This window comes from Balaenoptera acutorostrata, chromosome 8 (genome assembly GCF_949987535.1).
Source record: "Balaenoptera acutorostrata chromosome 8, mBalAcu1.1, whole genome shotgun sequence".
Classification (NCBI taxonomy): domain Eukaryota; kingdom Metazoa; phylum Chordata; class Mammalia; order Artiodactyla; family Balaenopteridae; genus Balaenoptera; species Balaenoptera acutorostrata.
Window position 1 is genome coordinate 22,214,061 of NC_080071.1, and position 14,397 is coordinate 22,228,457.

General features: G+C 39.2%; 1 protein-coding gene across 8 annotated transcripts in view; it reads right to left on the minus strand.

The window, feature by feature from the left end:
- Positions 1-1,435: 1,435 nt before the first annotated feature.
- RBMS1 (RNA binding motif single stranded interacting protein 1) overlaps positions 1,436-14,397 on the minus strand; it is a 212,207-nt gene continuing 199,245 nt past the window's right edge. For 6 of the 8 annotated variants that reach the window (XM_057550796.1, XM_057550795.1, XM_057550797.1 and 3 more), the window contains exons 9-15: positions 14,209-14,302; positions 11,678-11,725; positions 10,730-10,780; positions 7,290-7,400; positions 6,271-6,351; positions 4,877-4,961; positions 1,436-4,069 (exon numbers count right to left, since the gene is read on the minus strand). In XM_057550796.1, coding sequence (XP_057406779.1) covers positions 4,884-4,961; positions 6,271-6,351; positions 7,290-7,400; positions 10,730-10,780; positions 11,678-11,725; positions 14,209-14,302 — 463 coding nt within the window. In that variant the 3' untranslated portion in view covers positions 1,436-4,069; positions 4,877-4,883. The remainder of the gene's footprint in view (positions 4,070-4,876; positions 4,962-6,270; positions 6,352-7,289; positions 7,401-10,729; positions 10,781-11,677; positions 11,726-14,208; positions 14,303-14,397) is intronic. The other 2 variants (XM_057550800.1, XM_057550799.1) reach the window with 1 other exon arrangement.

Consider the following 14,397-nt stretch of genomic DNA (forward strand, 5'->3'; position numbering starts at 1 on the left):
GAAAACGGGGCTTCTGTCCACCCACTGCTCTCCCTCATCCCAGCGCATAGAGAGAGAGAAATATGCACGCCCGGGAGTCGCTGCCAGCTTCCTCCCTCTTTTCCAGGCAAGAATTCCTCCCCGATCCTTGGACCCAGGCCATCTCAGACAAAGGGGGAGTCCTGACCCCTGACCATGACCCGAAGAGCCACAACATTTTAGCAAGGTGGGGGCTGATCCCCAAAGGTGCCACAGGTCCTCTTTCTATGTGTGAGCGACAGCTCTTTTTTATCCATCAGCATTCTGGCTTGCTTAGCCCTGTTGCACAGACAGAAAAGGTGCTCTGAATATCAGTTTGTGTGTGAACGACAGCCCCCGGATGTCCCAGGACTCCAATGACATAAGCCGTCTTAAAATAAGAGAACAAAAATAAGGTTAACAAAACCTAAGGTGCCCAGCGGTATTTCTTTCCTGCCTCTGGTCAGTGGTCCTATGAAGGAGCATGGGGACAGTGTGAGGCTGGGACAGAACACGAGGCCACATAGCTTACATTCTTGGCAGCCTGCGTGTGTCTCAGTGAGACTACACTTTGCTCCTGCCCCGACATCTTTCTCTCTGAGGCACTGGTTATCATTAGAGGACCGGGTTCCCTTTTCTCAAAGAGCCAGTGAGTAGTGGGGCTTTCTCGGCTCTGGCAAGGTAAATGCTCTAAACCCCATGTATCTAATTCACATATCCCATCGTCCACACTGCGGAAGAGGCATACAGAAATGGAGGCTATGGATATTTTTCTCCCGCACTCCTTTCATCAGGACAGAGCCACTGGGCAGCAGAAAAAGAAACCTTTACAACTACACTGAAACATTTCATTTACCTTGGGTAAGAGTCAATTTCTTGTACTAAGAGCCTCCCGTAAAGCATGTCAGTGTGGGAAAGACAGCTGTAGTCTCTGCCCCATGAATGCTGCACCAGAGCCTCCTACTGGGAACAGCCAAACAAGGTCACTAAAGGAGGCCAGAGGCATCAAGGCAGGGATAAGATCACCTTGAAATCCTTACCCGTGAGCTTGTTTACCAGAGATGGGGATGCTGTTTTTATTCTGTCCTCCTTGCTGGGCAATGACATTGCCACAGTCAAAAGGTAGCAGTAAGGAAGGAGGAAGGAGAGGGGCCTGGCTTGTTGGTGTTTAAGAACAGACCAAAGGGGGACTTTGCTGAGAGGAAACATGGTGAGCTAATGCTTGTCCCTGTACATGAACTGAAATAACCAAAAACAACAGGGTGGGAAGGTTTTTTCCCAGTTCTTTTAAAGGAAATGTATTTCGAGTACATATTGAATCTGAAAATAATTTTCAACTCAGTTTCAAACCAATCCACTGAGCTGAAAGAAGAGATCAGAAATGAAATGAAATTCTGATATACATTTAATCTAATCTCAAAAAAATTGACAGGAAAAATAAAATTTCAGATGTTTTTTATTCAAAGGTTCTCAAAAGAAATAAAACAGAAAAAGCTAACAATCTGATCAAATGTACAGTTCAAAAATGTCTTTTTGGCGTTTAACAACAAGTCCTAGGAAAGAAAACTACAGAGTTATCTTGAACCGGACAAATAAGTTACCACTGGCAAGTTTGTGGCACTAGTAAAACAAAAATAAAAAATTAACTCTCTTGATCATATAGATATCTCTATGAAAATCTTTTTTTTTCAATCTGTACAAAAGGTCTTTCTTCATAAATTAATTTTTTTTATAATTTAATGGCTGTCTACTATGTGATGTTTAACTGATTTTTTTTCTTTTTTTATGTACAGAGGTTATGTTTCCCAAATCTTACCCAGACGAGTATGGCACTTAGTTCAGACATTTCTAGCAGCAGATTTCCCCTCCCCTCTAACTGAGTTATCAAATTTCTGTCTTAACTAATGCAAAAATATCAAGTAGTGAGAGACCCAGGTTTATAATGTACTAGGTACAAAGAGGGTGCTGCGTTCAGTCTGGACTTTCACAAAGCAGTAATATTCCAGGGAGCATAGAACCAATAATACCACAACTTTAAAAAAGGAAACAAAAACAAAAACAAAAACACACTTCTCTTATGACTATGTAATTTTCACTAGAATCTACACTTCTCAGAGCAGCAAGGACTTTTGAAACTATGAAATGTCACTGACATCTATAATCAAACACAAGCATAAATTTTAAGAACTAAAAAATACTCGAAAGAAATAACTGCTTAGGCCTAGCTCCTGAGCTAGGAAGGATTTGGTCTGTGGAAACAGGGAGGGCCAGCAACCTGTCCCAGCACAAAAGAAAACAGACTCTGAGGTAGATAACTGATCACACACAGTTGACCAGACAAGTACACAGTTTTGGAAGACAACTTAATTTACCATTGCTTTTCAAACGTATGCAATTGTCTTAATAAAAGAGCTTTAATAACAGTGAATTATCTTATATGTACTAAAGTAGAAATAACTGTGTATTTATGAATCAGGAATTTCATAGTTTCAAAATTGGTTTTTCTTTACACTTAACACTTGTAGTGATGATGTAAAGTGTGGCACTGCTTGGATCCAAATCTTCCTTCATGCTTTTTTGTTTGTTTGTGTGTGTCCATACATCAATTAAAATTATAAAACCTAAATCCAAAGGTACAAAAAAGGCACATTCTCCTAACCGCAAACTGGTCCGGCAAAAATAAAGAGCACAGAAGATGTGATGCTGAGACAAGTTGGAGCTACTGGTTACTGGCTCTTCGGTCTTTGGTGAAGTTACCTTTAAAAGTGCCAAGTAATTTTTGTTTCTCAAATTTACGTGATAGAGAGAGCTAGTAGCCAATCGTTTTGCTTCTATTCATATCTCAGCTTATGTTTGAAGATAAATCCTTACTTTTAGCTTTTGCCATTTCGTTGCAATAGCAACATTTGTGTTTTTTTTTCGGTTTGCCAGATCTCAGGCGTCATTCTCATTCTAAAGCACTATCGTTAGTATAAAGGAAGGACAAAACATTCGGTGACTCCCTCCCCTCCCCCCACCCCCTGCCCCTACGCTACCTACACTAAATCTAGAACATCAAGTTAGTTGTTTTTTTTTTTCCTGAAAAAAAGGCAAAAAAGACTTTACATTGCATCATACAGCAGATATCCTAAATCAGTCAAACTATCAGAGGAAACTCTTGGCGTACAGCCTTACAAACAATTTACCCTATTAAAAGTTCCCCAGTCAGAAAATGTGTTTCACACAAAACAGTTTTCCCTTCTTGCATTTCACTACCTTACACATTATGTGAAAAATCATTAAAAACACCTACTACATATTTAAAAAAGCCAAAATTTCAGCAACTTTTATTGACTACCTTTTAAAAGCCCTATGCTGCTGTTTTACAAGGCATAATAGACCAGCCCATTTGGTCAAAGCATTCTACATCATTAGTTTGAACTAACTTTTACTGAAACAGCTACAGCATCAAAAGAGTTAAGGCAAATTGGAATTCATAGAAAAGGATAAGACACTTCACACTACGTGGAAAGGAAAACGGAAAGCTAAGAAAAGAGACACTGGCGGCAACACTCACACTGCAAGCACAGAACACCAGGGGTGAAGTTGGACTATTTAAACATCAGAAAGCCCATTTCATACAGCTGAAAAAAACACAAACGAAACACAAAATGAACAAAACCACAAGAATCCGGTCATGCACTTGGGTAAGTCTTCATGGTCTTTGTGCATACCCAGAGAATTGAAGTTTTCTTTTTCTTTTTTTTTTTCCTTTTTTCTTTTTTTTTTTCTTTTTTTGCATCATAACATTTGATAAAAATCTTTTTGTATTTTGTTGGTTTTTTTTTTTTTTTTTTTTTTTTTTTTTACTAAAATAAACCTGTTCAGGGGAACAGCTACTAGATGAATTTAAGGGTTTTATGCACCTTATAGAACTTATAGCAAAAATAGTTTTAGTTGATTTCATTATAAATAACGTTTTCAAGAACCTGTGCAAAACTGTCAATAATTTCCTAAAGCACAATTGATCAGAAAAATCCATGATTGTTCAGCCTTCACAACCTTCTTCATTTAAGCACACCCTTCTGTACACCTGGAAGAGAAAAATAAAAAAAAAAAAATGCTTTTGTACATTTGATGTAATATACCAGAGCTTTGTCATCTCTTTCTTGTTTTAAAGATATGTGTTTGAGAAAGGCTCTGCTCATCGCTGGTGGTAGGCCAGTAAATGCAAACTCTGGAACTGAGGTCACTTTCTATGCCCCGAGTCCACCTTTCAAATCTGGGACCTGCAACATACTTCACCAGAGCAATCCAGAAACCCAGGTGTTCTAAGTTCCACACAGCTGTTTTACTGCAATCTGCATGGCAGAGTGACTAGTTTTGAGATCCGTGGTCCAAGTGGGAGCTGGGAGAGCAATCTCTCAATCTAAGGATAGTCATATTAGATTCATAGTCAAGATACTGCTAATCTTGTAATGCTAGATTAAGCAAAATCTTATGCTATATTTCCTTTAGTTTGTGAGCATTAAAACAATATATATATATTACATATAATATATATATATAATATAAAAAATATATATAAATGTATTGTAGGACAAATTTGGTACCTGGCGTTGTCTGATTATGTTACCAATCTTTTGGCGTGGGGTGGGTAGGGAGGAAGAGAGAGTAAATATACATTTGACTTCAACATAAGGCACTGTTATTTTTGGACAGAATACTTATCTACAAATCCACAAAATCACTGATTTTAACATTTCAGTAACATTGGATTCCCTGGCCATGACTGAAGCAGTGTGACCAGACCTGAGTTGTTTAAAGTACCATTTTGATACAAGAATCATAGACTTTCCTTGACTTGACCCCTAAAGTGATGGAGACCTTTCTCTCATACCTCACAGTTACTTATTGGGTTGAAAGGTATATGGAGAATGGTCATTAGACGTCTCTACAGCCACCTGCTGCTGACCACTCGCCTCCTACAACAAAGCAGAACAGATGAGACATGTGAGCAAAGAAATCCAAACTCTGTTACCTAGGTCGGACTGAGTCCCACATCTTAAAAACAAGCACTCCTTAACAGTGATTTTCTTAATGTCACATAGAGCCTTCAAAGTTATTTCCCTAAGAAGTTAAAATGTCTGATAGACCCAAAGAACCTCCTTTAACTTTTATGAGTTGCCTCTTCATATCAAGCTGCAATTTACCAAACAAATCTCTTACCCTTTGGGGGCCAGATGTGACTTGGAATTCAGTATTTTCAGATTTTAGAATCTGAAACATGGTATGCATATGCTGTACATCAGAGACTATACCCAGTGGGGTCTAGGGCTGTACCTCATAATCAAACACATTAATAGGTCTGTGCTGAAAGGTATGAATATGCAGTGTAAATGGGGTAAAGATCTTGTCTTACATCAGTTCAGCTTGGGTTCTGTCACAGGTCAGGTTTTTTGCTAAAGTAGTTACAAGGAAAATTTTTCGTTTCAGATTTGTTTGTTCCAGCATTGCAGATAAGGGACTGTGGGTTCTGATAACTGTGGTTATCAATAATTGCACAAATTTAAAACATTTAGAAGCAAACAAAACAAAACACATCCCACCTCCCCTGTAATCCAGCCACAGTCCTAGGGTTGTTTCTGGAATTGGAACCTATGGGATCTGCCTAGCAGGGGGGGATCGACTGGGTTGATGAATTTCCTTGGAATTTCAAGGGTACTCTGCAGGAAAACACTGTGCTTTCTGTCCAACTTGAATTCAAATGTCAGACTTCTTCCATATCAATATCATAACAGTATCTTCCATAACAAGAACTAAGAGTTATTTAGCTCTACTAAGTCTCTATAAAAACAGGTATGGTTTGTTCCTCATCCCTGTTACAGTTTTGAAACATTTTTTTCCAAGTATCTTAATGATAAGTTAATTTTTGTAATTATTATTACTGACATAATCTTTGGTACTAGGATTGCAAATTCCAGCTTTATCTTAATTTGCCTATAAGCGTCATTTTACAGGAGACAAGACAGAGCCTTGAAGGGGTATGAAATGTGCTACAAGCCTAGAAAATATCAGTATTTCTGGGAGTCTTGGGGGTGTGGCTTGGATGCTGTTTACTAACTTGTATGCAGAGAATATTTCATAGTTGAAAACAACTCTAGGCATAGACTCCCTCTCAACTCGATTCTTTATGCAAATGTTTGACTTTTGATTGATTCTTCTTTGAGTTCTATTTAACCCATTTCTGAAATTACTCACTGCCAGAATGGCCACTGGACAGTCTATACCAACCTCCACAGGAACCGCCGGCGTCTGCACGTGTGTATACTGTGGCAAGTAGGCCCCCTGCACAGCTGACGTGGCAGGCATGTACTGAAAAGAAGAATACAGTCAGCATGGCCAACGACGAGCCACGGGCGACGGTCACTACAGTTTCTCGTCCTCGGTAATTCAGCATCACTAACGTGCTATTTTATTCTAGAAGGTCTCTCCCTCAAAGGACCTCATGAGTTTCCAGCAGCCCACTGAACCAGTATCTAGAATTGTTTCCATAGGTGGAGACCCAAGAAGTAAATGACTTATTACATCTTTAGCAGGTCACTGAAAAATGGGAAATGGACCCTTGCTTTCCTGATGCCGACAGTCATTCTTCTCCGAAGGCAGGAGAGGTTTCTCACTGGCTGTGTGTGGCCCTGGCTTAGCCTTTACAAGCTGCTTCTGCTGGCTGTGAATGTAAGCCAGGAAAATACTACCCTTTGTTCTTTTAAGCTACCATCGATATGGTCTCCATTAAAAGCCTTTGGCCATCTGACCATCTAAACACTACACGTATCAACCCTGGAAGTGAATCTGGGATTAGTTCAACCCCAATTCCCAACTGAGTCCCTGGATTTGGAGGAGATAAGTCAATACTAAGATTGTGATTCAGTGCCCCCAAAATCCATACAAGAAGAAATAAGTGAGTAAAAATTCCCTGCCTTGACTGCCATGAATCACCTTCATTTTTTGCTTCATGAGACCAGGTCTGCCAGTGTGAATGAACGATACTAGTCATTAGGGCTAGAAGTGGTCTTGTATGGATGCTATATTCTGATAAAGGAGAGATAGATACCCAGAGGACAGACTTTTAGTTCATCAATTAATCAAGAAATATCTGAGTACTTACTATGTGAAAGGCAATGTGGGAAGGAGAGAGGGGATCAGACATAATCTCTGACATTACAGAGTCTATAATTGATAAGGAAGACACAGGCTGAATTAATTTACCCTCCTCTGTTTGCTGAGACACATGATATTAATTTGCCACCTACTGTTCCGGTGCTGCCTAGTGACAGATGACTCATCTGCTGGGCCAGAGGGCTGATCATAGATGCGGGCTGTAGTGACATGGTGTGCTCCATTGAGGGAGTTAACACAGCACCCTGGGGAGTCGGAGACAGAGGAAGTGAGACAAACTGAGGGAGGGAGTGCAGATTCTGGAACCACCTTTTGCAAAGGAAATGCCTTAGTTTACTGAGGAACATGAAGCTAAAATAACCTGCCCTCAAACTTGCAAATGGTGTCATGATTTCTTATAAATGGTCTAGATTGTGCTTCCTGAGACTTTTTAAAAGAGCACCCACTTCACAGAAATCCTTCGGTTAAATACCTCTCCCTTTACTTTCACTTAACTGTAAAGCAAGCTAGTCCACAGGAGAACTATGGGGTGTGACAGGAAACGCAAACTACTTTTGGCTGGCCAGGGTTACAAAATGCTTAATTTTTTTTTTTAAAGTAAATGACAGTTGATGTTTCATGCAGCCACAAAACAATATACTATATTGAATATTATAAATACAGTGTCTCGTTCAAAAATGTTAAAAAAATAGTCATTTGATTCAAGGTCAGGCTGTTAGGATCAAGATCACATTCTTCATTCACTCAGTGTTTCTCAGAACTTTCAACTGCAATTTGGTGCCAGGGGAGGGAAGCAGATTCAGATATGATTAATAATCCAATTTTAGAATCTTTGATTTCATTTGAAAAAATTCTGGTCATCAAAAATAAAATTAAATATAGTTAAAAACAGAGAGGAGGGGTGAAAAAAATCACCCGTATAACCCAGCCTGTCTCTAATACACAGCTGTTGGTTGGCATGGTCAGGGTAGCACTCTCCAGATTCTGGTCTCTGCATGTTTTTACAGAGTTGCAACCAGGGCACATGAACTATTTCATATCCTGGGTTTTGCTTTTTTTTTGATTTATTTATTTAATTTATTTATTTCTGGTTGCGTTGGGTCTTCGTTGCTGCACGCAGGCTTTCTCTACTTGAGGCGAGCGGGGGCTACCCTTCATTGCGGTGCGCAGGTTTCTCATTGCAGTGGCTTCTCTTGTTGCAGAGCACGGGTTCTAGGCACGCGGGCTTCAGTAGTTGTGGCACGCGGGATCAGTAGTTGTGGCTTGCAGGCTCTAGAGCGCAGGCTCAGTAGTTGTGGTGCATGCTCTTAGTTGCTCTGCGGCATGTGGGATCTTCCCAGACCAGGGCCCGAACCCGTGTCCCCTGCACTGGCAGGCGGATTCTTTTTTTTTTTTTTTTTTTTTAAATTAATTAATTAATTAATTAATTTTTGGCTGCATTGGGTCTTTGTTGCTCTGCTCGGACTTCCTCTAGTTGCGCCGAGCGGGGCCTACTCTTTGTTGCGGTGCGTGGGCTTCTCATTGTGGTGGTTTCTCTTGCTGCAGAGCACAGGCTCTAGGCGCATGGGCTTCAGTAGTCGTGGCATACGGGCTCAGCAGTTGTGGCTCACAGGCTTAGTTGCTCCATGGTATGTGGGATCTTCCCAGACCAGGGCTCGAACCCGTGTCCCCTGCATTGGCAGGCGGATTCTTAACCACTGCACCACCAGGGAAGCCCCTGGGTTTTGCTTTATAACTTAACATTCCATTATAAATATTTACCTTACTGCCTTGCTGTCATTATCATTTTTAATGATTACTTAATGGTACATTAATGGTGTATGAAACTCAATTAGTTCTATTTCTGGATTTTTGCATTTTCTCTAAATTTATCCAATTGTAATATTCTTATGGATTATAGCATTCCTCTCACTTTTGCTATCACCTGATTACCTGAGGATGCAATTATTCTGATACACCCTACAAATATTAATGTTAGGTTTTTGGTATCACTGTACCTGACTCATCCCTTAAATACACTGTTATTTACTGATAAATTGATACACAATTGAGGGCGAAGGTTGGTGTGCAGGTGCGTTAACGCTGGTTGCAGGCAGTCTAAATCTGGGTGGGGAGAAGGAATGAATCCTCAGGTAGGAGTCTTCTGCACACACCACTACTGTCTCAAAGTTGTTCAACTCAGAGATGTGTCTGCCTCTGTCTGTAATAGTTGACCCCTTCCCCCCCAAAGGATATAGATTCATGTCAGAAGTAGTTTGTTATTAATATATTTCATAAGAAATTTTTTCCTTTAACATTTTTAACGTGCAACATCAAAAAGTGTGTGGTAACATGGAAATGACTCAAAAGCCCAGAATATGCAGAAGGAGCTTCCTGCTCCTCTTCCTCATTCATCTGTAGGAGCTACTGTACTAGGAAGCCCCCAAATGAAAAGTGAGCTGATTTCCAGCATTCCCCAATAGGACAGCACAGAGTACCCGGGAGGCAGATTGCCATAGGCGTTTGTGTGGCTCTGTGGGTGTACGTGTGCAGATGTGTGTGTGTAGAAACATACGTGTGTACGTTTATACAGACACACAACACACATACATATAGCATCAGAGAGCTCTTCTCCTGTGTTATCAACTAAGCATGTTTTATCTGCTTCTTCAAAGTCATCTCAGCAACTTCCTGTTCAGAATGTGTCCCTGTTCTGCTGTTTCACATGCCTGGCCTAACACTGCATAATCTCCTCTTTAGGAAGTTGTCCTGAGAGAAATTCCTGTCTCATTTTAAGGCCAAAAACAGTGTGCTTTTCCTAAGCAACTGATCTGTTTTATAAGTACTGTGAACTGTATTGCTTATTAAGATTCCCATTTTGCACTGGTTACTAGAAAGCTTAGGCCAAATTTGCGGCCTCCTCATGGCAAGCATCTAGATTATTACATTAGGCATTCTTGGTCTTTTTTGTGATTTTGTTCTCCACCTTTATTTTTCAACTTTTAAACCCATGTTTTAATTCCACAAACTGGATTTTATGTATCTCTGAAAAATACATTAACTATACTACCTAATAAGGTGAAGTGTAACTCACTTAATTTAAAAAATGTAATATATACAAAGTACAACACATGCTCGTGTCACTAAAGAAATCACCTTTGTTATTTACCAAAGTCGGTGTTACTATTTTAGGTTTTTTATAATTTCCATGGAGAGGCTAACACTAATGAAAAACTCTAGGTCAATTTTGAACATTTTATATTTGCATTCAACAGAATGTAAAAAATGAGAGCTATTTCATCCTAAGTATGGTTAAAAATTTAGCAATTTTAAAACTTTAAAATTTAAACATCCAATGGAACAATCTCCTACGTTTAAGTTCTCATGGATTGTGAATTTGACTTAAGGTCAACCACTGATTTATTTTAAGACAAGGTGAGTGAAAGTTTTATAATGAACACATTCTCATATTTCATATTTAAAATCTCCCAAATCCTACACCATCTTTGGGCAAATGGTTTAAACCCAGAGAATGGTTTTTAACGTATACATAGCTTACTTATAAACTACAAAGCCATTAAGATGAGAAACTTACGGGGTGCTGTAGGATATATGGTTGCGGCTGCATCCAAGAAGGGCTTTGCACCTGGAAAAGGAAGGATTTTGGAAGAAACATTGATTTCCATTAGAGTGCTACCTATTTCTCTAGAGCTCTTTTAATCATGTTAAGATCTACAGAAGGAAAATAAGGAAACAATACTATCAATGATTAAAAAGATTAAGGCAGTTAGGGTTCTTGACAAACTGGTCACTCTGAATAGGATGAAATGATTATTTAAAACCAAGTTCCATTTGCCCACTCAAAAAGTATTTACTGAGTATCAAGCACCAAAGAGAAAAAGGAAGACATAGGCCCCACCCTCAAGAAATTTACTGTCTAATAAGCAAGGGAGATAAACAAGTAAACAACTCAAAGAAATAGTGAAAAGTATTACAATCAAGATATGAACGTAGGTGCTTTAGGAATACAGAGCAATGAGAATTAATTCCAGCACATCTTATTAGAAACTAATCCTTAAAGTATGTGCTTATTTAAAAAGAATAATCAAATTCAACCCCCTTTTTATACCCAGGACATTAAATTTCAGAAATCTTGTCTGGCAGTCAACAATTTCTAGTTAGTGTGAAACATAAAAATCTGAAATCCAGATTTAGGAAATTAAACTTCAGTAACTAGATCCTGACATCTACAGTCAAAAGGGCATCTCTACAGTAGACCCTCTGGATTGAGAAGTAAGACGTGAGAGTCAGGTTCTGTGTGGCAGGAAAGAAAGCATGTGTAATCTCTACCACCCCAGAGGAAGACTATCAGCCCGTTTCTTGATGCCCAGAGCTTTCCTGAGACTATGTGATTTCAAAATAAGTTTGCCTCTAATTCTTGAGAACAAAACCCTCCTGTATCTCATCCGCTACTGTTAACTTCAGAGGTTCTACAGAGAGGATATGGGGAAGAGTCATGGGGGAAGAATGTATTATGATTTACCTTGATAGCAGAGCCCCGATACTTGTTTTCTCTGGTTTCCTTTGCCACCTAAGGCAGACCAAAGTTAAGTGCTTCTGCCTTGTTAACATTTCAGTTATCTGGACTGCAGCCTTTCCCCATTGGGATATTGGTGGTTTCTTGCAGATGCCAATTTCTCAAATCCAATTGTATGAACATATAGTGGTTTAGCAGAGAAAGGCTTGCTCCAACATGAGTGCAAGGCCTTCACTGAATAAATCACGGGGAGGCGAGCAGCTCCCGTTATAGACCCCAATTTGGGCCAGATGCACCCATTTTGGGTATAATTCCAGCGGTCCTAATAATCTAATAGCTTATATCATTACGGGGTTAGGAAGTCATGACATCTAATCCAATTTTCTTCCTTAAGCAACAAATCTGCTGCTGTCAATGTCTATTCCTCAATTTTCCCTAACTATAAAATGGGAATAATAATCTATGTTCTGTGAACTCTTTATCATTGGTTCTTTATCCTCTTTTGGATCATGAATCCTTTTGAAAACCTGATGAAGGAAATAGACCTTTTCTCCCCAACTGACTGCACACATACAAGTGACATTCTGCAAACAATTTAAGAGAATCACAGACCACTTAAAGCCCATCTGCTGACCCCACTGGGTTCCTGAACTTATAGGGTTAAGAATCAGTCTAAAAGGTAATGGCACTGAGTGCCAGGCAATTGGAATGAATTTCCACATGTATCTTAGGGAAACACAGATTGCCTAGGAGAAGAAATCAGGCCTTTGTAATGAAATGTTGTTTCAAGTTAGGTCTATCAAATCTATTAACAACCTTGGTCTCCTAATTTTTTTCTATTCTATGAAATAATTCTGTGGCCAAAATGCTCACTGCTTTTATACTAAAGAGAAAAAAAGAGGTGGTGAGGAGAAGCATTCATAGCTGTAAATATCTATAGCTGCATACATTCAAATTAATATGCACAATCTTTCATTTGTCTGAGAATAAGCTTACTTGTCCCTATTTTTAGTGGTACACATAAAGAGGTTTCCAAGTTCAGATAGTTAAGAAAGAAGACTACTTTTCAACATCAGAAATAGGAATTGTTAATTAGGGCAAATGCACTAGAGCAGATCTCATTGAATCTCATACAGGAAAGGAAAACATAGAAATCTTAAGTTCAAAATCATTAAAAAGGCATTAAATGAGTGAGTGCTATGCCTAGCAGACTGAAGCACCAGCATAAGTAACTTAACAACCCAGAGAGATAAAAGAAAATGAGTGACGACTCAAAGAAAGGAAGTGAAAAGAACCTAGAAGCCGAGAGAGGCTGTGAATGCTACTTTACAACTTCAGTTTTAGTGCATTTAATCTCTTCTCTTTGTTATCCAGAGCTACTTTTATGCTTTTCGACAGAACAACCTTTATGATATTGCTTACATTGACCAATCCATTATTTTAAAAAAGCAGAATGGATATACTCTTACCAGCCAGTTAATCTTGGATGTAAAGGATGATAATAATAATCATAGCTAACATTTACTGAGTGCTAATGATATGCCAGGTATTGTGGTGAGTTCTTTACATAGATAATCTCATTTAGTTCTTATCATAAGCCTATGAGATAGAAACTATTATTATCCCCATTTTAAAGATGAGGAAACTGAGGCATATAGAAGTGAAATAACACAGTTATTATTGTCGTCCCCTACCCCCAGAAACCAGGGCTACAATAACTAACTCAATTATTTTAAAAACAAGAATACACAGAAGTTTAGTTTAGTCACACAGGATCTCAACAGTCAACAGAAGTGTATTCCCATGTCTGTAACTGACTCCGTTAGAGTGCCCCTGTCTGGGCCAAGGCGGCAACCCTGTGAGAGGCACTCTGATATGGGAGGACAAGTACATGAGCACCAACACGGGGTTCATGGAGAATAGGAGCTACCCCTGCAATAAAACCAAATCAACATTACAACAAGGTGCTTAATGAGATCTTGGTTCTAAGCTGGGAGTTTAGGGTAAAGCCTGTTCACAAAATAACATAAACAGGGAGTCACCTCTCTTTTTTGGCCTCAAATCTCACTGCATTGCTCATTTCATGTTACCTAACAGAGACACGCCTTTATTTATTAACATGTTTACTTGCTCTTTTGTTGGTTCCTGCTGACAAATTAACAAAGGCAAGGGTGCACACCTAGCCTGTATTTTACCTAACGGCAATTCTCTTTCCGTTTCAATTTCTGGGACACATGGTGTCCAGCAGCAGGGCCTGTTGTGGAGGAAGTATTTGGGTTCATCCCAATTCTAAAATGCTATGGTTTCACGGACTGACAACTGACAACCATTTCCCCTCGTTGCACATTCTCCTAAACATAAAAGTAAATCACTCTGTCAAATAAAAAGCAGCTGATTCTAAACTGGGTATACAAGCTGCATAACATTTGACTTAAAATTTCATTATAAATGTTCAAAATTTTCAGACACATAAAAATGTAGCAGTGATTCTAGGTCGGCAAGTTGTCGTACTCTTGATGAATCCTAAAGGTACAAACCTGGTAGGCAGATACAGGAGACGCAATATAGGGTGTAATAGAAGTTTGAGTGATCATTCGGTTGGTAGCAATACTGTATGGTGAAGGATAAAATCTAGAACAAACACAAAAGCCTTTATTAAGTAATCCTTTAAATAGAATCATTCACGGAACAAACATCTGATATTTTCCACTTTCACATTTTCCCTC